The 25,634-nt window shown below is 35.5% G+C and overlaps 4 protein-coding genes across 4 annotated transcripts in view; 1 reads left to right on the top strand and 3 right to left on the bottom strand.

The window, feature by feature from the left end:
* Positions 1-8,704, bottom strand: part of ablim2 (actin binding LIM protein family, member 2) — a 73,988-nt gene extending 65,284 nt beyond the window's left edge. Inside the window, exon 1 of the mRNA XM_056255539.1 lies at positions 8,410-8,704. Coding sequence (XP_056111514.1) covers positions 8,410-8,419 — 10 coding nt within the window. The 5' untranslated portion in view covers positions 8,420-8,704. The remainder of the gene's footprint in view (positions 1-8,409) is intronic.
* A 3,010-nt stretch (positions 8,705-11,714) lies between these two features.
* On the bottom strand, positions 11,715-14,687 carry cdca9 (cell division cycle associated 9). The gene is made up of 11 exons (XM_056255554.1): positions 14,602-14,687; positions 13,578-13,696; positions 13,365-13,496; positions 13,232-13,272; positions 13,109-13,160; positions 12,974-13,035; positions 12,848-12,897; positions 12,262-12,348; positions 12,104-12,170; positions 11,938-12,024; positions 11,715-11,845 (listed from the first exon to the last, which is right to left on the bottom strand). Exons 1-11 carry the CDS (start codon positions 14,685-14,687, stop codon positions 11,795-11,797), a joined length of 834 nt encoding a protein of 277 aa, XP_056111529.1. The 3' UTR covers positions 11,715-11,794.
* Positions 14,688-14,703: 16 nt separating this feature from the next.
* On the top strand, positions 14,704-25,298 carry zcchc4 (zinc finger, CCHC domain containing 4). Its single transcript, XM_056255548.1, has 13 exons — positions 14,704-14,899; positions 14,993-15,111; positions 15,337-15,419; positions 15,657-15,935; positions 16,565-16,645; positions 21,628-21,700; positions 21,779-21,926; positions 22,697-22,797; positions 22,889-23,010; positions 23,666-23,741; positions 23,813-23,864; positions 23,957-24,089; positions 24,799-25,298. The coding sequence occupies exons 1-13, from the start codon at positions 14,806-14,808 to the stop codon at positions 24,893-24,895; spliced, it is 1,458 nt and encodes a 485-aa protein (XP_056111523.1). The 5' UTR covers positions 14,704-14,805; the 3' UTR covers positions 24,896-25,298.
* si:dkey-219e21.4 (tripartite motif-containing protein 14) lies at positions 17,371-20,846 on the bottom strand. Its single transcript, XM_056255549.1, has 6 exons — positions 20,656-20,846; positions 19,695-19,784; positions 19,176-19,406; positions 19,053-19,072; positions 18,697-18,839; positions 17,371-17,981 (listed from the first exon to the last, which is right to left on the bottom strand). Exons 1-6 carry the CDS (start codon positions 20,806-20,808, stop codon positions 17,383-17,385), a joined length of 1,236 nt encoding a protein of 411 aa, XP_056111524.1. The 5' UTR covers positions 20,809-20,846; the 3' UTR covers positions 17,371-17,382.
* Positions 25,299-25,634: the final 336 nt, after the last annotated feature.

Genomic DNA, 25,634 nt, shown 5'->3' with positions numbered 1-25,634 from the left:
TATATACGTATATATACTGTATATAATTAATTCCTATACAGGAATTAAATAAATTATGAATATATATATAAATTTTTTATAAAAAAATATAAAATTTTAAATAAAATAATATACATGTATTTTATATGTATACCTCATTTTATACCTCATTTTTAACTTAAAGTTGTTGTTTTTTTTAAACTATAAAATATAAAAAGTTAAATCAGCTTTGGGGTTATAGCCTAATCGTCTGGTCCATAAAAATAGAGTATGTAGCCTACTGTAAACATGCTTTGTTTCCATTATCTAACATATTTGGTCAATCATATATATTACGATTTACATACTTTTTGTAGAAAATATGTTTTGCCCTCAACCCCGAAAATACATTACCCACCAACCATCCTGTACCAATTAAGTGACTGTGTGAGAGAGTATAAAACAGTAAATATTATGAATTAGTGTTTGAACACTGTTTTTTAGATAAAACTTACATTGACTATGTTTACATGCACCCTCGTAATGCGATTATAATGAGATTTAGGCAATATTGCAATTAAACTTTACACAATACTTCAATCAAATTGATGCAATTAACCAACACTTGTGGCGTATGCCGATTTTAATCGCACTAAACAGGCATGTAAACACTTTAATCACATCTTTTCCACTCACACATAGCGGTAACCCTTTTTTGGGGTGCTGAAGGAAGTTCATGTTGACAACGTTGCACAACATGAATAATGCAGTATAGTGATGGTATAAAACAAAAATGCATTTTAGGCATCACCGAAAAAAAATCCAATGCATCCATGTGTTTTACATTTGATGCAAGATTAAAAGTGGCCAGTAACAACCATGAATGCGAGTTCATCATTTATGCTGTGCATTGGATAAATCAGAATAATGAAAATTGAATGTAAAGGAGAGTGAAGAGGTTTGCTCGTGTCATGTAAACATCTTACTGCGATCAAGTTCGTACTCTTGATTATTGGAAATAATCACATTACTGGTGCATATAAACATATTCATTGTCTGTAGGTGACATTGTACAGAGAGCTGACAAAGTACAGCCACTTCATCAGGGTACAAGAAAATAACACACACACACACACACACGAACACTGCCAGTTTAAAAAAAGATCAAATTCTCTCTCTACACTTTGATCTCAATTTAAAAGTCCTTCAGAATTTTTACTTCATTCTATAGCCTATCATTTTTGCCAGAGTTAATGGAGAGTAATAGGAGCCACAGAACGAAAGAGATGAGAGAGAGAGAGAGAGAGAGAGAGAGAGAGAGAGAGAGAGAGAGAGAGAGAGAGAGAGAGAGAGAGAGAGAGAGAGAGAGAGAGAGAGGAGAGAGAGAGAGAGAGAGAGAGAGAGAGAGAGAGAGAGAGAGAGAGAGAGAAGAGAAAGAAAGAAAGAAAGAAAAGAAGAAAGAAAGAAAGAAAGAAAGAAAGAAAGAAAGAAAGAAAGAAAGAAAGAAAGAAAGAAAGAAAGAAAGAAAGAAAGAAAGAAAGAAAGAGAGGTGGGGATGACCTCTGCTTACTCCAACTCAGACACCCTTAAGATTTAAGTTATGAATAATTTACTGCAGTCCTTTACGGTCTCCACGTAACCCGAGACTCCTCTACAGCACAGCAGCGGTGCTCAGGTGTCAAATCTCAGCAACACATGCAGCTATGGGTGAGAACATACATTAGGTTATGGAAATCTATGCAGACAACTAACTGTAACTAGCCATTCTGTAAAACTGTACAAAAAAAATGGTTAGTTGTGAATAAAACAAGATTATTGCAGTATGTTTTACAAGAAAATTTGAGTATTTCTACTTTGGAATTTCGTGTTTAATTCAAATGTTTCTTTGCCGTTTCTTAGAAATTTCTGGTAAAGCTTCACAAATAATTACAGAGTGAAAACTGTTTCAAAGCAAATCCTACAGCAATGTTTTTTCACTGTAGATTGATTACACTGAAAAGACACAATATATATAAATATATGCGTATGTGCTAAAGTACACCGGGGAAAAAGCAAAAACAGTGGAGAACATGTATACAAAGTTATGTCATAAAATTCCTCAATATGCTTGCAATCACATTATTCTCTATAGGGCGCAGCAGCTGATTGGTTCCTGTTGTATCGGTAGCCAATGAGCTACGTGCTCAACCTTCAAATACTTGGTGAGCATTTGCCTTAGCAGTGCAGTGTGCTTTGCTTTGAGCTCCACCTGGAACGGATAATTCATGATGTAGGCCTACATGCAGCAGCAGCACCATGTCTTACTTGCTACTGCCAATACATACACGAGACGCTGCTGCAAGTACTTGCTCTGTAGCAGCGTAGCAGATCTATGCAGATCTATCAACATTGTCATATCCATTACCATACCAAACACTTTGAGAGTTGTCATAACAGAAATATTAAATACACATCGTAGTAGCCTTAAGATGCCGTTTATCTTTTCCAGCCAATTTGAGCTCAAACTGCATGGTTAATTAGGAGAAGTTATGGTAACGCTTTAGATTACAGCCCGGAAAGTACTGCATAATTAAGACGAATTTACAGCGTAACTTTCTGTATTTATAGTGTAAAGTACTTGCATGTAAGTATAAGGGAACAATATGTAAAGTTTGGGGAATAAAGGGGTAACAACCAGGAGAATTTAAAAAATAATATTTAATAAAATAAATATATTTTACTGTAAGTATTATAGAAATATGGGGTACTTATTCTACTATTATGATACAACAATCTTACATTTGGGTGCAATTTAGCGAGAACATGCACTGCGTACCTTTTTGTAATAATTGTGTAGCCTACCAATACGTACTGTATATGCTTTTTAAAAATTACAGGGTACATATGCATTTATAGCCTACAGGGGTTTTTTTTATAGCAAAAGATGTTTAAGTTTGGGCTTACATGTTTCAAGGCAAGTAAAGCTAAAACTTTTGCAATTTTTTTAAAATACTGGGAAATATAGCCTACTATTGTTCCATGTTACAGGGTAAGTTGTGCTTGTTACCCTCTTGCTCCATGTAGTTACAGGGTAAGTACAAAAAAAAATACATACACACAATCTAATATCACTGACTCGGAAACCTTTATTTGAAAAACAACTTATTACAGTTGGTCTGAAGCGATCGTCTACAGTTTAAAAAGTTTAAAATATTGTAATTTTTCTTACAAACACCTATCGTTTCACTTCAGAAGACATTGATCCATCCATTGGGGTCGTATGGATTACTACAGTTATTGGGGTATTTGCTGTTTGCATTATATGTATTTCCAGAGATGTATTTTTTATTTTTCTAAAAACCTTAATTTGTGTTAATCTGAAGAAGGAAAGTTGTATCTTTGATGGCATGAGGGTAAAAGATGAGTAAATGGTGAGGACGTATTTCTGGGTGTACTACATTTTCTTTTAATACATAACACAGAATAGCAAGAGACAGATTCACCAGTGGAAAGAAAGAAAAAGAAGAGGAACAAAAGGAAGAAGCCAAGCAAGAGAAAAAAGGGGGGATCAGTATCTTTCCCCAATAGTTAACCAAAAGTTGCAAATTTTGTAGTTTTCAGTGCACTTTTGTTAAAAAGATTACTGTATAAATGCATAGATATGTACCCTGTAATTTTTAAAAAAGCCTATAGGCTACAGTATGTATTGGTACACCATTATTACAAAAAGGTATGCAGTGTATGTTCTCGCTAAATTTCTCCCAAATGTTACAATTTTTTTATCATATAGTAGAATAAGTACCCCTTAGTTCTGTAATACTTACAGTATAAATATATTTTTTATTCTCCTGGTTGTTACCCCTTTATTCCCCAAACTTTACATATTGTTCCCTTACATGTAAGTACTTTATAGGTACACTATAATTACAGAAAGTTACACTGTAAAATCGCTTTAATTACGCAGTTCTTTCGGGGCTGTAATCTAAAGCGTTACCGAAGTTATTTCTAGTTCTCTATTGTTCGAACAACAGATGTTCAAAATGTTTTAGGAAACAGTAATGACTATTCTTCATCAATGCATCATACTATTGTAGCAAAGCAGACTATGGGCTGGACTATCTGTTTGCAAAACTAATGGCAGACAGGGGAGTGAAAACAACCTGCCTGAAACAATCATTATTTTAGCAAAAAGTATAACATTATTCAAAAACTATTGTATTACAAAAATATTACTGTACAAATCACTGCAGTTTCTGATTAACAAAAACAACAAAAAAAAGTTAACCAAAACAGATTAAAAATCCTAGAAAAGCCAGTCCTTTCTGTTCTTTTTGCTGATTTACAGCTTCTGAGCTGAGAACAATGACTGGCAGTAAATCCAGACCTGGTAAATCCAGTTTAGCACAGGGATGCTACATTCTGGATGTGTCCCCCATAACCTCAGTACTTTTGGCTTCCATGGCAGGATGAGAGGGCTGATGGTTAGAGAATCATCACACTCTGCTGTTACATTCCCTTCAGAGTCAAATATACATCACAATAATATACACACACCAGGATCAGAAATGAACAGGGGCTTGGGGAAAAATAAAATGCCACCAAAATGAACAAAAATCCCTGCAAAATCAAGATAATAGGGCAAAAAAAATGACCTTGCACAATTAAACAAAATCTATACAACTGTCGTGATTAAAGTGAATAGCCATGACCCTGACACACATCCATATAAACTGGAACATCATTTTAAAATCTGCAAAAACAAAAAACAAAAGGCCAATTCAAAAACCCTGTACAGCACAACACAGTTCTGAATAACAAGATGGCTTTATTGCTAAACCAAAGGAGCTGCAAACAACCATTATTTTTAAGATCTGATGTTTCAGGCTTGAGAGGCATGCCTGATCAGACGAAGATATATTTAGAGATATTCAAAGTGTGCAAAATGAAGTAAAGAGTACACGCATATGCAAATTGCCTGTGGTTTGACATGGTTTTATATCTCATGAACAAGCTGGCAACACATTTTGATGAAACCAGACGAAGCTCCATCTGGGCTGTCATGCAAACTGTTCACGAACACTGACTCAGCAGTACTTTATTCAGCAGAGCTTCATTCCTATAAAATAATGAAAATGTTCAAAGCAAAAGTCATCATATGAGTGTTATTACTGTTGTGCATGTGCAGTGGCTATGGTACAATCATAAAACATGTGAAAACAAAGCTACCCATATCTGTTATTTGGAGCGTTTGAAGAAAATTAAGCAGAATATGCACATACACAGTCACCAGTATGATGGCAGGTCATCTCTGGAAAGCTTGCCTTAAGGGTATGATGGGTAAACAGAAGCCTAGTTTGCATGAAAGCGCAAATAACTGGTCTTAACAAATACAGCTCTTACCTTTGTGTAAAAAGTAAGCTCAAAGCACATATCAAGTCATTAGCACATATCGAATGCTTTATGGTCTGACTGTGGAAAGGATTGTTTAAAAAAAAAAAACACTTAATAAACCCTCTTCCAATAATTCCCATATAAATACATGCACCTTCACATACTGGTATGTATTATTTTCATTTAGTTATTATACAAAAGTCAATTTACACAAAGGAAAAACGAGTTTTGTACCAAGAATAGCACATTTCAAAATGTGTATTATATGCATTATAATGTGAACATGGCATTTGCAGGAAGGGATGTTCAAAATAATAAGTAAAGTACTTATTATGGTATAATACGGTCTAATATTAGTGCACATCAAATGACAAATATAGCAGACAATATGATGGTGGAAAGAGTTATGCAGTATTAAATACAACAGATCCTGTTCTTGAAATGCCCCTTCAAACACCTGCTGATGATGAAACGGCATTCTCCCAGCATGCCAAGAGTCAATTAACAAACCAGCAGGGTTCATGCAGAAGGCAAGGGTGTAGATTTCAAACACTTTTTAATACATATGATATCCAATTTGTGTCTCCTTTCTGATTTCTGCAGGTCAGAGCGGCACCTTAAATAGCCGAAAACAGCTTCCACTTCACGTGAAAAATGAGCCTTCTTATTTAGACCCTAGTGTTTGGTGAATAAGCTGGAGGCCATTCCTCTCACAGTCAGTCCCAATAAAACCAGGACAAGGAAAATGTCACAGGCCCACTCTAGATTTCAGGGCTAATTACTAGTGTCTCTTTCTCAGGGACTTACTGTACAGCAGTGATATCATCAGCTATTTCTCTGTTTGCTTCCAACAGCTGTAAAAATCCCACATCCAGTCTGCTCAACTCCTCAGAGCCAACATCCACAATGTCTAATTGCAACCAAATACCTTCAAAAAAGGAAAGGATTTAAAAACAAACATCTAAACCTGCATACCCTAATAGAGAGGTGCAACTAACCATGCAATCATGCACGGTCAGAACAGCAAAATAAATGTTTCAGCTTTTTAAAAGCAGGAGAAAAGCACATCTTTTGTTGTCAATGACAAAGGCCATGCCATGTATCAAACTCTGTATTTTGGCACAAATTCATCTGTTACTTGGTAGATACTAACCAAAACTATAAAATAAGATATCAGCCAAATAGTTAACTTGCCATGGTTCCGATACATTTTCCATTTCAAAATGTATTTGACTCAAATGAAATTTAGACTTAAATTTCCAAATCTCCTTCTAAAAGATTTTTCAGACCATATTTGACAAACAACATTACTTTCACTTTATATTTGGTATATAGTACAGTCATTTGTAAATTTGTTTTCTTTGGTTCTCTCTAAGTGATAACATGCACTTGCATAATGAGAAGAAACCTAAAACACGTTATAACCTGCATATATTAACATCGGATGCATCAGTTTGATACTGTAAAAGTGGTCTGATGTTGCATGATCACTAAACAGCAAAGTACAGTCTGATTATCGTTTACTCCTTTATCTGTTGCTGGTTTGAGTGGCACACACACATTTGTTTAGTGAAGTTCAGCATAGACTTGTTTGTGGTAAAGACTAAGAGTTTAATGTATGACAGATTTAATTCAGTCGTGCTCAATTAAATGATCACTTAAATTTTGCCATGAAAACACTCTGCTTGTATGATACATTTATTATAGAAAGTCTTAATTTTATATTTTAGAAAACTAAACAGGGGCAATAGTCTGGAAGCACAAATTTCGTTCCATACTTATCCAGACCTGGAAATTACTCAAATCAAATTCCAACTTTTCAATACTTTGAATATAAATCCATATATTTTTTTCCCTTATTGCAAGTCAGGGTTCCTAGACCCTGACTTGCAATAAGGGAAAATATATATATTTGCCAACCAGTCTTTTGTGCTGTGAATTTCTGCTTAATTTCAATGTTTTGTACAAAAAAATTAATCTGGCACAGTGTTGGAAGAGCACTTTTACATAACCCATATGAAAATAATTCCGGTTCTGAACCTAACCCAGTTGAGAACTGCTGCTCTGATGTACTAGCTTCACTCCAAAGTCACTCCCATTATGATTTAGTGCTCTGCTATTACATCAGTCAGTTTCACATGAGTTGAATTTCAGGCACATCATGCTGACCTGAAAATAGGGCTATACAGGATGTATAATTAACCAAATTATGCATAATGCGTTTCAAATGTACTTTTCCAGAAGAACATTTCTAAAGAGAAATAAAGCGTTTGTCAACCAATTTCATTTAATTAAGCAACCACTTCATGCACAGGTAAGAACAGGGTATGAGATTGCAGAACATCATTCTCCACATCAAAATTGCACTTGCTGCTACAGTATAAATATCGTATTGATTAAAGTCAGAGGTATTGACCACCTTGACAGCAAAATCAGCGAATACCCGAGATCTTGCGGATTACCCCAATTACCAGATGTTCTGCTCAACACCCTCACTGTTAACTTAAACTACCACATAGTGAATGACAGTAGGCCTACTGTAGCTCTATTACTACATTACTTTCAAAGCATCGTGCTATGTCAAGTTAATGAACTTTCTAAGGAGCTTCCAAAATGACCTAAAACTGCAGTTAAAAATCCATGGACAAAATCCAATTGTCACTAAAATATTATAGAAGCATATTTTAGACTTTACAAAAAATGTTATATTTTATAGATAAAATGAGACAGATTTCTCTAAATAAATAAAAACGCCAAACAAATCCCCTAGTAGCTAATAATTGTATTATAGTTCTTACAAACTTAAGGGGTTCATTGTCACTAGCTGCAAAACACAAAGACGGTGCTTCGGCCTTATTAAACATCTGGGACCGCAGTTAAACGCAAAGAGACAACCTAAGTAAATACACCTTGGACAGCAGCACATTACGCATTTCGTACAACAAGGCTGCACAGCAACATAATGAGCGCTGGTGGATGGGTGGGTGGAACCACCACACTACACCGCGTACAGACACAGGCAAATCTCCGGGCTTTTAAGTAATGAGATTAGTATACGTGATGCACTCCCAACACACTCACCGGTGCTCATTGTTATCCGCAGACCTTTTCAGTGTCCAATGTCATGTAGGCTATATCTCTAGATCCTCATTAAGGCGGAGCAGTCAGCGCGCTCCGTACATTTTCCAATCGCCCGGTGCACAAGTGCTCGAGCCAACGTGGAAAGTATTAAAAAGATACAAAATAAGCTCCTCGCACCTGCGACTGAAGAAAAGTCGTTGCTATATATTCTGTCGAATCGGTGATAAACGTAGTGCGCAGCGTTGCGGGCGCATGCACGAGCAGGGTGTTGCCGTATGGCTGTGATGCGCTCGTGCGTAGGCTATTTGCCTCAGCACCATTCCCGCACGAGACGCACTGTGCCAGTTACGTGTAAAGACGGAGGGCGTATGGGAAATGGAGTTTATGTACGCGGATTCAGATTATCAGAAGAAACTCAACGAGATTAACTACAGCAAAATACCATTAATATTAATCAATGTGAAATATTAATGTCAGTGAAACCGAGGGATAAAGGCTACTGTAATAGCCACCATTTGTCATAACGCAAACAGTGTAGGGTGAGTTGTGCACATATAACAGTGATGCGATGCTTTCAAAGCTATGGATATTTATATGAAATTGAAGATACGTAAATTGATCAAGTTATTACATGCATAAAATTACATTTAAATGGCTGTATACTGAGCAGTGTTATTTTATTATTGAGATAGGCTACTATTAAAAGGTTAATAATTTGAATTATAAATTGAATTATAGAAATTGTAGTTTCAGTTTGTTATTTTAGTACATAAAGCTAAAGGAAAATAAGTGATGCCAATTAGTAGGCTATATATATATATATATATATATATATATAGCCTATATACACACTGAACAAAATTATAAACGCAACACTTGTTTTTGCCCCCATTTTTCATGAGCAGGGGGGTATTGCACAAAAGCAAGATAAGGGATTAAGCTGGGATTTTCCCGGTATCCTGGCTGAATTTAGCCCTGACTCGGTTGCTTGAAGGGAGGCTAAATTAATCTACATTAAGTTACTATGGAGATTTACACTTTGAAGCTAGCCTGCTCCGGAGCAGGCTAACAACCAGGCTAAGATTAATCCTAGTGATTTATCGGCTAGTTCCTCCCTAAATCCTCCTAGATATTAATGTTTTAGTCACTTCATGGTCCTGCATTAAAATACTAGATATAGGCTACTGTCATTCATCTAAGTATGCGTACTGTAAATTTTAGTTATTATTAAAAAACTGCTGTTCATTTCACTGTCAGAGGTTTGATGAATTTATATATATACTATTTGAGATTTAAAGCGTATTGTCATACACCCAGTGAGGCAAGCAGATTTACCTGAGCAATTATAACTTTTCTGTCCACAATGAATGCCAACACAGTGCAAAAGAACAATACTATACAATATGAGAAATAGAATATAGACTATGTATATCTATGCATGCAAGTATAGAGTAGAAATGTACTGTTGAATGAGAAAAAATATTCCCAGAGTTGCTTTGGATGTTGATTGGGACAATGCTGCCATATTCCCAGATAAGAGAAATGGTAGTCTTGTTCTCTAACAAGACTACCATTTCTGTTATCTGGGAATATGGCAGCATTGTCCCAATCAACATCCAAAGCAACTCTGGGAATGTTTTTTACATTGCAAATGATTTCAGTTAATTTAGTTTTGATTTAGCCCACCTCTTAATAAAGGATAATGTAGGCTATATAACTTTTTCATGTGTACATGCATTTTATTTGGAATCGGTAGCACACACTGTGGTTATCTTCCCAAATTCTAGTTCCACTTCACTGGATCAATAAATATAAAGTGTATACTTGACATTCATAAAAAAAAGTTACAAGACCACAATGGTTTTGGAATATTTTTCTTTTATTATTTTGCTGTTATCACTTGTCAGCTTGGAGCTTTGGAGAAAAAAAAAAAAAAAAAAAGATTAATACATTGTGTTACAGTCATGGTTACAATATTAACTGAAGTCACTTACTTCTCTTTCTAGTTTCTGGATTTCCAGTTCTAGTTTCCTCAGTGTCTTGTGTTTAATTTGCATCTCAAGGTCCATGTCCTCCAGCTTTCTTTTGTTCACATCAATCTTGACTTCTGTCAGCTCGATCTGTCTCTTAAGATGCGTTGTGTAGATATATCTGACAGTTTGTGAATTCTGTGAACACCTTTTAGTTAGCATAGCAGAATTTTGGCATAATGTAAATTTACTTTAGGAAATACTCACTATGTTACCAGGCTGCTTATCAGGCTGCGGAAACCTATACATACAAATAGATAAGAGTAAAAAGATAAAAGAGATAATAGACATAAAATAAACTAAATAGATACACATAGTGGGTAAGTGTTTGCAATTATTCTTCATGTTAAATGCATGTTCACTGGTCACATTTAATGCAAAGTATACAATTATTTTTGAAAATGACAAGTAACTCCTTGAATTGTAATTATGAGGGTTTCAGTGGAGCACTGGTTATTTGGACACTTACGCATTCAATCGGTCTGCTATTGTTTGCCATGCATTCTCTCTTTATTTTATTACAGCAGCTGTATTGCCTTTTTTACATATTATATGTTTCACTTCTTCATACGTTTCCATAAGAAGCTGTTGCTCATTAGGCGAAAAGTAGCCTATGCCGCACGCGTTTTGTCCATTTTCGGATCGGTGATTCTGTGATCGGTTTTGTGATGTTTTAAAGAATGCCGTGAACGCGCATTTATCCAAACTATATACACCTGGCTTGACATATCCGCGCGTTCTCATCCTGGCTCAGCAAACGTGCAACGGATTAAGCCAGGATGCACTGATTAAACTAGGTCAAGCCGGGACTGGCCTGTTATCCTGGCTTTCTTAATTCTACTTTTGTACAATACCCCTCTGAACTCAAAGATCTAAGACTTTCTCTATGTACACAAAAGGCCTAATTCTCTCAAATATTGTTCACAAATCTGTCTAAATCTGTGTTAGCGAGCACTTCTTTGCCGAGATAATCCATCCACCTCACAGGTGTGGCATATCAAGATGCGGATTAGACAGCATGATTATTGCACAGGTGTGCCTTAGGCTAGCCACAATAAAAGAGGGGGGGGGGGGGGGGGGGTCCTGTTTTTTTTTTAAATTAAGTTTACTATAAATCACCTCAGTGCTGAGAAACTTCACAACAGGACAATATGCACAAGCAAACTAACACCATCTAGTATTAACCATTTATGGCATCCTCTATCAGTCTTTACACATTTGCATACAAATCACACTGCATACCAGACAAAATAATAAGCAAATCACTTTATTGCATCTCTTTACAATTATTTATTTATTGATTTACATTTAAACATTATTAAAACACTGGCTCCAACTGATCGGATTAAAACTCATCAGCATGTGTTATTGAGCCCCACTTTTTTACAAAGATAGTCCATTAGGTCCTGCAATAAAGAGGTCAAACTTCTGGTTATGCTAAATTTCCACTGTTTCTTTAAGCAACCACTTAAAATGACGAAGTTTTTAAATGGTTTACCTTGATCTTTCGCATCTGATCTACAGCCGCATCATCGAGCAACTCAACACTGATGTCATCTTTATTGTCCTCAGAAAGTAGCAGTGTCTTAAAAATGCAGAAAAGGACCATTGTTGAAAGCTATAATAAGCAAAAACTTTGCAACGGTTCGTACATACTCACTCACTTCTCCATGGGAAGTTACTATTGTGGCTGTAGCCATCATTTCATCACCAACAGAGCGACTTGCTTGTCTGTTCGTCAAAAGAAAAGCAGCATTTTTAGTGAAAATGCACATCTGAAAAGAAATACACTGGTACAACCATGCAAGAAAGGAAACTTTACCTAAATTTACCCCCTAAACCAAACGCTTGGTCACCGAGTTTGACAACCCGTCCTTGGGTTCTTTTTGCACTGATAGTTGAGAGAGACCTGTCAGTGAGAGTAAAGAGAAATCCAAATGGGAGCTCTCCACTATATTTGACCATTAGGAATATTCCATTGACAATTATTTAACCCTCTGGTATTCCTCACTTAGAGATCACAATTGTGATCCTCGGCAGTCAAGAACAAAGACAATAAGATTACTTTTTTTTTTAAATGAAAATGTACTATTTAGTTTTAATATTTCATTGTATTTCATACTAATACACAATATTCACCTCTAAAGTATGGAGCATTTATTTATATAATATAAGTAAATAAAGGGCAGTGTATTCCCTAGTGGCTTAAGTATTCCCAAAAACTGCTCTGCATTTAGTATTTTATAAACATTTGCCATTCAAGACCATTCAGTGTTTTCAAATCATGTCCACAACTTTTTTTCAGCAGGTGCAAAAGAAAGTTCTAGTACCATTCCAATTAAACTCAAAACAAATTGTCAAAAGTGACCGAAGACCACCAGAGGATTTCAATGAAATGAAAGCTTTACCTCAGACTTCCAGTGCTGTTACTGTTGTGCAGGGTCTTCTTCACAGGTTTCTGTTATGAGAAAGCTCATACATAAATTTTCAATTAGGCACCCACAAAGAGGACAAAGCAAATGGAAGGTCAGTACCTTTATACCATCCACTAGAGTGGTCTTGATTTGACCCGATGACCCTGCTGTGGCATTTAAACCTAAAAAGAATGCCTGTTAACCTAAAACCAATAAAAGCTGACTTTAAAAACGTGACTAGAAGTTGCCTTGAACCTTTTTTGCTTGGCTTTCGAGATAGGGGTTTCCGAATTTCAGGAGACGCACTCTAAAAAAAAGAAAGAAAGGATACAACCACCAGATTTAAGCAAACAACAGAGGGCAGCAAAATCATTTTACCTTCAGTGCCATTGTGACCTCGCCCACAGACGTGTCATCATCTTTATTAAAAAAACACACACACCGATTATAAAGACAAGTAACATTAATAATAATGTCCAGACAGGACAAACATGCTGTGTAACTGTCTTACCATTCATTAGGTCTTTTATCAGCGTGGTGTGGAGCGAGGGCGGCATTTTCATCAGCTCTATTTTGAAAACTCGGTCCACAGTTGCCAGTAATTTGTTCAGATTGGCCTCCATTTCATTAATCCGGTCCTGAGCTGATTCGGTGCAAGCAAAATAACTGGTTCATTATTACATATGCAGGAAAGATTATGTATTGGCTTTAATATATGACTGACCTTCCTTCTCAAACTGTTGTATGAACAGCTCCTTTCTTTTGGTGAGTCTAATCTTCTGGTCATAATCAGGCAGACCTTCAGAATCCTGACTGACTTTTCTAGTTCTTCGTGGAGCCATGCTAATAGTAACAATGCAAGAACAGATCTTCAGATCTTTTTATGAACATACAAACCTGGGAGCAGGTGTTCACCATCCAATTACCCTTCTTCTGTTTTAATAACGATTGGCAAACAAATTTATACGGTACTCTTCTGCCACCTACTGGACAGGATGCGCTGGATCAGACTTTCCCGAACTGCTGTTCGCGATTTTCTACAAACAATCAAATACTTTTTTTTATAGGCCATTAACCAACATCAGATAGATGCGAACATGCAAATGTGTTGTTAAAATATTGAAATATTAAATTATAATCTCAGATGTTTCTTAAAGTAAATATTTTAGATCAAATGGGGTTGACTGACAGAAAATTTTGGGAATATTTATTAAATGAAACGTCTAAATTATGACATATTATGTCATAATTATTACTGAAAGTCATCACATAATTATGATTTATCTTACAGACATATACAACTCAGTCACAACAAAGTGGATAAAAGAATAAGATAAAAGAAAATAAATTTAAATTAAAAATAAATCAGAGTTAAAAAAAAAGATTCAGGTTGACCCATAGGGGTTGACCAGATCAGTAATTTAGTAATTCATATAAGTGAAATGGTTTTTTTTTTATTCTCAATAATCTCGTGCCACGGTTTACAAAACTCTATAAAAATATTTTACAATCCGTTTTTATGCCATCAGTGAAAAAGCATTTATGCTGGTTTTTTTATTATAAAGGTTTTTTTTTTTATTCCAGACGTGGTTGGATGTAAATGTTACAGTCTATGGTTACAGGCAATTAGACGTGACGTTCACATGTTGGCCACATGATGTCGCCACGACACAACGAGAGCATATCGTGTTTTTGTGTCAAATATGGCAAAAACAACCATAAAATCGCTTAGAAAATAGCTGACGTACCCTGAGTTCACAGGTCGAATGTCCGACGTTATTTCCAAAAACGAGGTGGTAAAAATCCACATTCCGAGCTGTCTGGAACGCAGCATTAGTTAGTTGACGATACATGACGTCATATGTGTGCGACAGATTGGGTTGTCTACTATGGCAGCCTTCTGTCACGCATGTGAGTTTTGTTGATTCTCATACGGAAAGTTTCTGGCAACCATGGGTAAAATACTGGATGATGTCGTGGATAGCGGCGGAATAGAAGTGATTATTCAAAACGAAAGCGACAAAACAATACCACGGTGTCAACATGGTACGAGAAAAATCGTAATAATATTGCTGCCGTGTCAGTTTTCTAATTCTAAAATATTATTAATTAATAATAACTGACACGTGATTTCCTCAGGACCAGCGCTGTTGTTCGAGAAAACTGCCCATGGAGAGGAAAAAAGAAGAAGATTTTACGCGTGTTCTGCTTGTCGAGATAGAAAAGACTGCAACTTTTTTCAGTGGGCAGACGAGAAGGTTAGTTTATTACAAGTTATTCTTACGTTTACTTTATTGAAATCATTAAATATTCTACAGCAAAAAGACACTGAAGGTGGACCTCTGAACATTTTTATAATTATACTAAAAAGCCTTTTACTGGCTCAAAAGTATAAAATATAAATCAGGCGACAGAAGCCATGTAGACAGCCATGTAGATTGATGTCATGTTCAATCACTTGGTGAATTTCATTCATGCTTCAGATATCAGAGGCAAGAATGCTTGCCAGAGAGGAGCAGAACCGCTCCAAGATGCCTCTTTTCACTCATCAGGAATACTTCACTAGGTAAATAATTCCCTTTAACTTATTTGAACATTTACGCCATGTTACACTCATCAAGTGAGATATTGCCATGTCTGTTTTTGGTAAAAGAAATTACTCTAAAGATTAAACACTGCTATGCTGCAACAAAGACCTGCTTATATCCATCTTTAATGAACTCACAGTAAAATATCAAAAGTTCCTTAGATACGATGACCTGCCAAACTCTTTCATACGTGCACGTGTTTGTTTCTTTCACAGATTTAGAGAGTTTGTTTCTCTGCCACTGGAGCAGAGAAGGTTCTGTGTGGACTGTCAGATGTTGATCTTCCCTGGGGAATGGGCAAATCACGCGAAACACAAATCACTTTCTGAGGACGTCACAGTGCAGCGGTTGAAAAGGCCCAGTCTACTTCTGTGTCCTCTGGACAACAAGAAGAGTAACGCACAATATCTATTTGCAGACCGGAGCTGTCGTTTCCTCCTGGATCTGCTCTTGGGGTTAGGCTTCCAGAAAATTCTCTGCGTAGGGACGCCACGGTAGGTCCTGTGGATGGAAAACTTTTACCCAAAGTCTTGGGTAATGCAAATAGCCAAACTTGGTGGGAAAGGCTTTTTGCACTAACGTCACCCACTGTAGCTTAGTCAAGGGCCATTTGTTGAAATACCATGACACTTCTGCTAACACTTAAGCATGTATCACTATTTGCACTGGTCACACTTTTATATTATGTGTCTTTAACTACTATGTACTTGCATTAAAAAAGTTAAGTACAATGTACTTATTGGTGGGATACGGGTAAGGTTAGGGACAGGTTTGGTGGTATGGTTAAGGTGTAAGAGAAGGGTCAACAGTGTAGTTATAGATGTTATTACAGAAATGATTTACCAGATGTAATTACATGCAGGTATTTTCTAAATATAAGTACAATGTAAAAACGTGCAAGTACACAATAATTGGAGTGTATCAAATGTTTGATTTAAATGTTAGTACATAGTAGTTAAAGACACTTAATATAAAGTGGGATCTTTGCACTTAATGTAAATAGTATATAGTGTCAAGATGTTTTCCCATCAATAAAACAACATTTCAAATGCAATGTACAATTAAAAGCATATCTCCATATTTTAGCTTTGCAATTGAATTAATAATTCTCTTAAATTCACAGATTACATGAGGCGATAAAGCTTCGGAATATGGAGGGCAAGAGTCCTACCGTCAAGAGTTTATTGCTGGATATTGATTACAGGTAAACATAATACAACATAATTCTTTGCAAATACAAGGTTAAATATTTAACTTTACTCTGTTTTGACTATATTGTTTAGCATAAGATTTAAAGTAGTAGACTGTTCTATTAAGATGACCTTGCTTTTTTGGTTCATGCCATATCGTATGCTTGCACTATTAATAACTGAAGCTCAGAAAGGTGGTTCTGCATCTAAGAAGTATAATATACACTACCATTCAAAATTTTAGGGTCTGTAAGATTGTATTTATTTTAAAGAAATTAAAACTTTTAGACAGCACAGACATAAAATTGATCAAAAGTGTCAGTAGACATTTATGGTACAAAAGTTGGTGTTTTTTTTTTTTTTACTTTCTATTCATCTGAGAATCCTGGAAATAATGTATCACTTTTTACACAAAAATATTAAACATCACATTTTTTTTTCAACATTGATTATAATAAATGTTTCTTGAGCATCAAATCAGCATAATAGAATGATTTCTGAAGACTGGAATAATGGCTGCTAAAAAAAAAATCAGCTTTGCCATCACAGAAATAAATTACATTTGATTTTATAATATATTGAAATAGAAAACAGTTATTTTAAACAAAATTACACAATATTACTATTACTATTTTTACAGTATTTATTGATCAAATAAATGCAGCCTTAAGAGCATGAGTATAAGAGACCACTTTCAAAAACATTACAAAAAGATCTTACCGACGCCAAACGTTAGTGTATTCAAACAATATTAAAGACTGAGGTCGCATATCTCCATATGATGATGGCCTGTGGGTTTGTCTCTGGGTAAGAAGAAGCGGAAAGCTGGGTAGAGAGGCTCAATAAAATGATGATATGCTCTGTCAAACACAGCTGTTTGCACTGCTGAAAACTCCTGCAGCGTTCTCATAGTCTCAGCATCATAGAACACCACACGACCCTTGTGATATTTTACAAACACCCCCACCCTGTTCGGTGCTGCCCGTGCTGCTGTGACGGGTAGCGCCACGTGTCGATCGTTGTGCCAGGCCATGAGATGCCCATCCTGAAACTCAAGACTCCACGAGCACCTGTTCCGTCCAAGTTTGGCTGCTTTGTCTCGTCCTCTCCTCTGCAGGCTCCCGTAAGCCACTCCCACAGCCCATGATGGGCAGCAGTGCACGTCCACCTCCCAGTAGTGCTGCCCAGATTTAAAACCTACAGAGCCCATGGCACAGAATAACTGATCAAACCTTAGAGGGTCATTGGGAACGCAGCCTTCCTCTGTGGAAAGGGACAGGCCCCGTCCTTCTGAGGTCACCTTGATCTGTTTGTGACAGGTCAGTTTGTCAATCGCCACATTAGAGGAGTCTGTCGAGATGAAATGCAAGAATATTCATAAACAGCTGATTTACCCACAGCATGGTTCAATTAAGTATTCTGAGCATTTCTGGTTACATATTAGCTAATCCTTACAATAATACTGTATACTATATTACTTAGTATTTATAAAAAGTATAAGCAAACATATAAATTATAAATATTTTTATATTTTTAAAATTGTACTGTTCAACAGTTTGAAGTCGATACGATTTTTTTCTCTACGTTCACCAAGGTTGCATTTATTTGATCAAATTAAAATTAAAATATGTATTATTTAAATAGAATATTATAACAATTTAAAATAACTTTTCTATTTTAATATATTTTAAAATGTATTCCTGTGATGGCAAAACTTAATTGTGCTGCATAATATTTTTGTGGAAGTCATGACATTTATTTATCAGGATTCTTTGATGAATAGTTTAAGAATAGATTGTGTAACATTATAAAAGTTTTTGTTTTAATGTCACTTTTGTTTAAGTTGATGCATCCATTCTTAATAAAAGTATTAACTTTTTTAAACTTAAGACCAACCTCAAACTTTTGAATGGTAGTATATATAAATGTTTATTTCTGCATAAACTTTTATTTATAAATGTATAATATAGTTTAAATATATACAGTATATATCCAAAATATATTTTGCATGAGTTTTTTCAGTACAACAAAATGATGGGTTTTATGGACTGAGAGTGTTTTGTACCCAGCAGCAGGCTCTTTCGTTGTAGCTGGGCTTTCAGATCTTTTGAGATGTTCCTGAGAACTTTCTTGAGCTTCTGGATCCTCTCCTCATTCATTTTGATCTCCTCTTCAGCTGGGTCCATTTTCTTACGACAGCTAGTCAATCTAGCCGGAAGATGCGTTTGAATTATATAGTTAATTGCATTCATAGTAGATGTTGCATTACGTATATTGTAATGTACAGCATGTTTGCTATTGAAAAGAACATGGAAGGCATTATTGTTTTGACATACAATTAGGTTGTCAATATACAGTATATTTCTATTAAGGAACTGTCACAAAATCTGCCATTCATGTAATGGAAAAAGATGGCCTTACGTAAAATCCTCAGGAAACGACTGAAAGCAGAGAACATGCAGAAGACAATATAAGTGATCCCTGCTTTTTTTCAACAAGATTATTACAACAACATGAAATGCATGTTTCGTCTTTGACTGTTACCTGCTTCATGGTCTCTGCAGGGCTCTGTTGAGCTGACTGCATAGCGCTGATGTGTTTCTGCAGGAGACCAAGGTGTTGATTCCAGTCTTGAAGAATTCGGTTTAGTTTACTGCTGGTCTCCCGGCGGTCTTGCTCTATCATGTCCAGAACAGCCTGTTCATCCTCCTTCAGAGCCATATGTAGCTCTTCATAACACTCCTGTACCTGCTGCTTCATCGCCTCTGAACTCGTCTTCAGCAGAGATGTAGGGATTCATCAGTTATTTAACATTTATAGTAGCTGAGGCTTTATCACATTCAGGTAGACATTCAGCCCTATCTACTTTTCTGATATTATTTTAAATAATTCTTTGGAGAGATAAAAATATTGTCTTCAAAATCTTTAAATCAAAATGTAAAAACCTCCCCTGCCTCTGAAACAACTTCCTTATTTGGCTGGTGTCACCAAACCATCTCCTTCAACCACCAGTCATGTATTTTTCAAGGTCAAATCAAATTCTAAAAATAGAATTTCACTTACATTAAGGTTGGCTTGCCTCTTTTTAATAGATTCCAGATGAGACTCTGTTCTTTTCTTCTCCTTCTTTAAGTCCTCCAACAAGACTGGTAGCTGTTTACACATTTTTGGTAACACTTTAGTTTAGGATCCAATTCTCACTATTAACCAGTTGCTTATTAGCATGCATATTTCTAGGATATTGGCTGTTTATTAGTACTTATAAAGCACATATTCTGCATGATCATATCCTAGATCCCTAATACTACACGATACCTAAACTTAACAACTACCTTACTAACTATTAATAAGCAGTAATTAGGAGTTTATTGAGGTAAAAGTTGTAGTTAATAGTTAGTTAATAGTGAGAAATGGACCCTAATCAAAGTATGACCATTTGTTTGTTTTAAAATGATTTTTTTATTACTGTACACACTATCGTTCAAAAGTACGATTTTTTATTTCTGGAATTAACGTTTATTTAGCAAGTAAGCATTAAATCGTGACAGTAAAAACATTTTTATTGTTGCAAAAGATTTCTATCTCAAAAAATGCTGTTCTTTTAAACATTCTATTCATCAAAGAATCCTGAAAAGATATGCATCACTGTTTCCACAAAAATATTAAGCAGTGTACATTTTATCAACACTGATAACAATTAGAAATGTTTCATGAGCACCAAATCAGCATATTAGAATTATTTATGAAAGATCATGTGACTAAATTCCATCACAGGAATAAATTGCATTTTAAAATATATTCAAAATAGAGTTGTATACTGCCCCCAAATTTTGAACAGTAGTGTATGTCTTGTAAGTGGTTCTTCATGTTTCCAGCCCATGAACTTATGTTCAACCTTAAACTAAGCTCCTTTATTTCTAGCATAACTACATTCTTATGTTGTCCTTGTAGATTGTCTCATGTAGGTTGCCCGACTTCATTATCAGCTTATTAATTTAGTTTGGCAGTTCAAATCTATCATTACCTCTGAGGGTTTTGGGGAGATGGCTCCAGTTCTCCTGATCAGTTTTGGAGAGCGTGGGAAGGGCTGAGTGACTTGTGGCCCTGAACGAGCCTCGGTAGCCAGACAGAAGGAACTGGTTTCCTCTGATAGAGGCCTGAAGTCTTCCTCTGCCATCTCTCCCAAGTTCTCTGAGCATAATGGGAGTTGATATGCAGCTCATTTAGGAAACATCACATTCACATTAGTAGTTTTTAATTATCACAATTTTGTCAGTATGTACGGTTGTAGTATCTAATGCATGAAATGCAAATACAAAAAGTTCTATATTAGCTGATTTTCTCAGAAGACATGCAGCTGCTTCGTTCTTGCTTCTTGTTAATGCACAAAAAAATCGCAACTAGCCTTTACTAGAAAATAACCGGATGCCAAAAGTGCATTTATATTTGCATACCTTAAAGCAAAGAAATACTAAGCATACTTAACTTTTCAGCAGCCTGCACATATGCTATGTGTATTAACATGGACCCACTATCAAGTTAAACGTTCTTACAGTGCTATAAAAAGTTTTATCTTTATGAAGATGTAAATCAGTTGTGCTCTTAGTGCTGCATGTCACTGGAATTATATTACGCAATAAAATAATGCAATAAAACAACTTACCTAAGAAATTGATAAGAGAAGTGAATGTGTTTGGTGGTTGTTCTCCTGCAAGCACTTCTATGTTCATCTGTGGAATGTGTTGAAAAAGGTGTGCAGCCCCTTTCAACATGCCAAAGCCTGCAGCATATGCGTATGTGTTTGCGGCGCACACACTTTTACTTTGTTTTAGAACCGTCTTCTCAGTTCCAGACTTGTTGACCTGCAGGGTTTGGAAATACTGCAACTGCAGATTGTGGGTTTTATTTAGCTGTTAAATGCATGTTGACACTTGTATTTATTTAGCGCATTGCATGCATTTTGCAGTTATCAACCTCTTTTTTTTGGACCTCTTAGGTACTGCCAGTTTTTTGGTCAGGATGAGTTCTGCCACTATAACATGTTCAACCATCACTTCTTTGATGATGAGGTAAAAACCGAACCTCCTTTGACGTCAAATGTGGTCCCTCTTGTGCAAACTGAAAAATCATGATATGCTACTTTGCAGGAAGCGGTCACGTTTTTTCAAGGCTTTCTGCGTGAGGAGGGAGGAGCCAAGGTAGTCATGGTAACAGACCCCCCTTTTGGAGGCCTAGTGAAGCCACTAGCCAACAGTTTCTCTCAGATGTCGATGACCTGGAAAAAGCATAATAAAGGTATAAGCAACTACATTTTTTTTTTGCAACAACTTTTGCATGTTTTACTTGTTTTTGCAACAACTTGTGTGCATGTTTTACTTTCAAATATAACGCATTACTATATGTATGCTTTACTCACTTTTCTTGAACACAAAAGAAGATATTTTAAAGAATGTTGGTAACCAGACAGTTGACGGCACACATTGACTTCCATAGTATTTTTTTTTTTTCAATGGCTGCCGTCAACTGTCTGGTTACCTATATTAATATTTTGGGTGAACTATCCCTTTTAATGGAAGATAAAAGTAGAATTCTGCTGGTCTGTCTTTTTCCTCACACAATCATATGGCTTCAGACGATATGGACCACTTTAAAATTGCTTGCTTTTATGGTACTTTTGCATCCTTTTTGAAGTTTGGTAATTACATGTAAAAGAAGCGACCAACCCAATTCACCATAATTTCTAATTTTATGATCCATGGGAGTACTTAACTCAAGTCATACATGTTTGCTTTGGAATGAGGGGTGAGTAAATATTTAAAAAAAAGTCTCAGAAACAGTCTATTTCCATTCCTATCTGTTTTTTTCTGTCAAAGGCATAAATGTAAATTGTAGTTACATGGAGAAATAATCAACCAGCACAATTTGTTGTAATTTCTTTATTTGCATTCCAAGAAAAAAAATAAAGTCATACAGGTTTGGAATGGCATGAGGATGATTAAATGTCCTAGAGAGTTGACTCAGAGACATAGTCTGTTATCATTCTTACCTGTTTTAATCATTTTTAGTGAGCGATGCAGCTGAGATGCCAATGATCTGGATCTTCCCATATTTCTTTGAGCCCCGTATCCTTGAGTGTTTTCCCTCCTTTTCTATGCTGGATTACCAGGTATTATAGGAATATCATGTTATACAAACATTAATTAATATAATGACTCGTTTACGGGGTGTGGTGGTCAAGTGTTGTTCTTCAATCTCAGGTCGATTATGATAATCATCCTCTGTATAAACACGGAAAGAAGGGCCGTAAGCAGTCACCTGTTCGACTTTTCACCAATCTGAGCCCTAAAGATATTATTCTACCAGAGGATGAAGGTTACAGGTGCACATAAAACACATCTCTTCTTCATAATGCATTCAGGGTTTGTTTTGTCCCGAAAGAGATACATAGTTTTGAAAAAAATGCACCAATTACCCATATCGTACACACTTGCGTGACTGAAATTTGTTGATAAGCATGAATATGCATGCACGTCTATTGATAAACCATGGCAGCATGAAACAATTATTTTTCTTCTGAAAGTTTGTTTATGTGGAAAAATAGTAAAATAAATATTTAACAACACTCCAGTGTAATATTGATGTTGAATTGTAATGTTCTTGTCTATTTCATATAATGATATATTCAAATAAAGTTTCTCAGGAATATTGGGTAAAGGTGTTTTTCCATAGTTCATGTAACATTTTAATGAACAAAAACAGGGTAAATGTTCAATTCAAAACTTTGAGAAGTTTATGATCAGGTACAATGTTGTTTTAATTAAAAATATTATGTTATTACTGTTGTATAAGCTTACATTCCACAGTGTCCAAACTGATTTCGTATGCAGATTTTGAATGCATTATGTGGGTTAAACATGCACTTAATCGTTCATTTGATTTCTAAAAAAAATATGTAACTTGCTGTAAATGCTGTATTAAATGTATTGATTGAGGTGGTTTGAATTTTACCATTAATATTTTTCAATCCTTTGCAGATTTTGCAGTGTTTGTGAGAGGTTTGTGTCAGCAGGAAACAAACACTGCCCTAAGTGTGATGCATGCCCATCAAAGGTAAATGCTGATGTCTAATTCAGTATATGGAATAGGAGTAGATTATTGACATTTCCCTATTTATCTCTCAGGATGGCCGAGAGTGGAGGCACTGTGATGAATGTGGGCGGTGTGTGAAGCCTTGTAAGCAAATTTGAATTCACTTGAACTGATGTCTCCTAATGTTTATTTCTGGCTCTCACCACGTTTTTTTTCTGCTTTCTTTCTCTCTCCAGCATGGCACCATTGTTCTTCATGTGGTCACTGTGCTCTCCCTGATCACCCTTGTGGTCAGAGCCAAACTGGCTGTTTCAATTGTGGCAGCCAAAAACACAAACTTAGAGCCTGCCCTAAGAAACACAATAAACGGTGAGTATAAACTAAGATTATTATAGTTAACTAAAACCATTAAATTACATTTTTTATTATTTGAAATAAAATATTTAAAAAACAAACTTATTTTTAGAACATTTCTCATTTTCATTAAGTTTAGCTTGTACTAAAATAACTACATATGAAATAAAAATTAATAAAAACTATACAGATATATTTTTAAAAAACTAAAAACAGAACTTTTTTTAAAACAGAAAAATCGAAACGAATTTTAAATATCTATAAATACGCCTCTTAATTTAAAGTCCCCAATAATAAGTCAATAATTGTATCCCTTAAAACTCATCTTTGATCACCAAAATTGCATATTTAAAGTTTTTTCCTGTGAAAAAAAATGATTCATGCCTTAATAGCTTAAATGTAACTCTACACCCTTGTTGCATTTAGTTTAGTATACACAGAATTGGCAAATTAGCCCCGCATCCACTCACTCATATCAGCTGAATTTAGTTTGATTGGTTACAAAGTAGCTTGTGACGTCAGAAACGTATCTGTACTAATACTGACAATGGCTTATAAACATTATTAATGTTCTCCAGATATTCAGATCATCAGTCGCAGTGCTGCACTGATGATACTGTAGTAACAAGACTCTTTAATATGATAATTTCAGTACTAATACAAACTGGTTCTTTAAGTCTTTTAACATAATTATATGATTCTCTTACACATGTTCTGTCAACAGAATGCCTGTGCCTGGTGGCCGTGGAGCTCAAGGCCTGTCTAAACACATTACTGGCAAATCCACAGCTAAGAACAAATGGAAAAGAACAGTTAAATGATCTCACACGCAGTGTATTATGGGAACGATGGTTTTGTGGCTGCTGAGAATTGCATCACAAGTACATACTGTGAGATCACAAAGTGTGAAACGATGACTGGTGTTAAACCTACATGTATGCAGGAAGGTTATTGTGTATGTACAGCCACCGTTGTCTTTTTGCTGTTTTATTTATGCATCTTGTCCTTGTCACAAGCTTATCCTACACTAGAATGTTCCCAGTTCAATGAACTCGTTGTGAACAAACCTTATCAACGGTCTGGAGTAACGGTTCAAAGAAGCTTTGTTCCTGCTTATGTAGCTCAAACAGTGACGATCGGTGGATAAAACATTTGAATACAATTACTGCATTATTGAAATGGATGTCATTTCTGTACTTTTCAAAAGGAAAAACCTTTTTTCTTTTTTTTAAATAAATTAATGCATAAAAAAAAAAATGTTTTAATGCATTTAAAGAAACAAATCCCAGAAAATCATACTTCATGTTTTTAAACACATTAAAATGAACAATTTATTGCCAATTTTCAAGACACATCAAAACAAAGCATTTGGTGTGAATTTCAAATAAAGTGGTCTTGTTATAAATTGATTGCTAATCTTCAGGATTCGCCCAAAGTCAAGTAATGCTCAGAATCTAGTGTACGTTATAAGCTTAGTGTTTTAGAAAGAAACTTCAAGCCTTTCATATCAGTGTAAATTGAAATAAATCAGCTGTCACATTTGTTAACGTTTTACAACGC

The sequence above is a fragment of the Rhinichthys klamathensis genome, unplaced genomic scaffold (genome assembly GCF_029890125.1).
Source record: "Rhinichthys klamathensis goyatoka isolate OS25496 unplaced genomic scaffold, OSU_Roscu_1.1 h1tg000121l_1, whole genome shotgun sequence".
Lineage (NCBI taxonomy): Eukaryota > Metazoa > Chordata > Actinopteri > Cypriniformes > Leuciscidae > Rhinichthys > Rhinichthys klamathensis.
The sequence above is the reverse complement of the archived record's forward strand: the minus strand, read 5'-3'. Positions and strand labels throughout refer to the sequence as shown.

Excerpts from the sequence above, each read along its gene's own strand:
- cdca9 (XM_056255554.1), bottom strand. The coding sequence starts at position 14,687 with ATGCTGCGTTCCAGACAGCTCGGAATGTGGATTTTTACCACCTCGTTT. Across the intron at positions 13,273-13,364 it reads GATAAAAGACCTAATGAATG|ATGATGACACGTCTGTGGGC; the intron begins GTAAGACAGTTA and ends TTTTTAATAAAG. Across the intron at positions 13,161-13,231 it reads AGGTCACAATGGCACTGAAG|AGTGCGTCTCCTGAAATTCG; the intron begins GTAAAATGATTT and ends TCTTTTTTTTAG.
- zcchc4 (XM_056255548.1), top strand. The coding sequence starts at position 14,806 with ATGGGTAAAATACTGGATGATGTCGTGGATAGCGGCGGAATAGAAGTG. Across the intron at positions 14,900-14,992 it reads AATACCACGGTGTCAACATG|GACCAGCGCTGTTGTTCGAG; the intron begins GTACGAGAAAAA and ends TGATTTCCTCAG. Across the intron at positions 24,090-24,798 it reads CCTAAGAAACACAATAAACG|AATGCCTGTGCCTGGTGGCC; the intron begins GTGAGTATAAAC and ends TTCTGTCAACAG.
- si:dkey-219e21.4 (XM_056255549.1), bottom strand. The coding sequence starts at position 20,808 with ATGGCAGAGGAAGACTTCAGGCCTCTATCAGAGGAAACCAGTTCCTTC. Across the intron at positions 19,785-20,655 it reads TCTCCCCAAAACCCTCAGAG|CTACCAGTCTTGTTGGAGGA; the intron begins GTAATGATAGAT and ends ATGTGTAAACAG. Across the intron at positions 17,982-18,696 it reads ACGAAAGAGCCTGCTGCTGG|ACTCCTCTAATGTGGCGATT; the intron begins GTACAAAACACT and ends TCATCTCGACAG.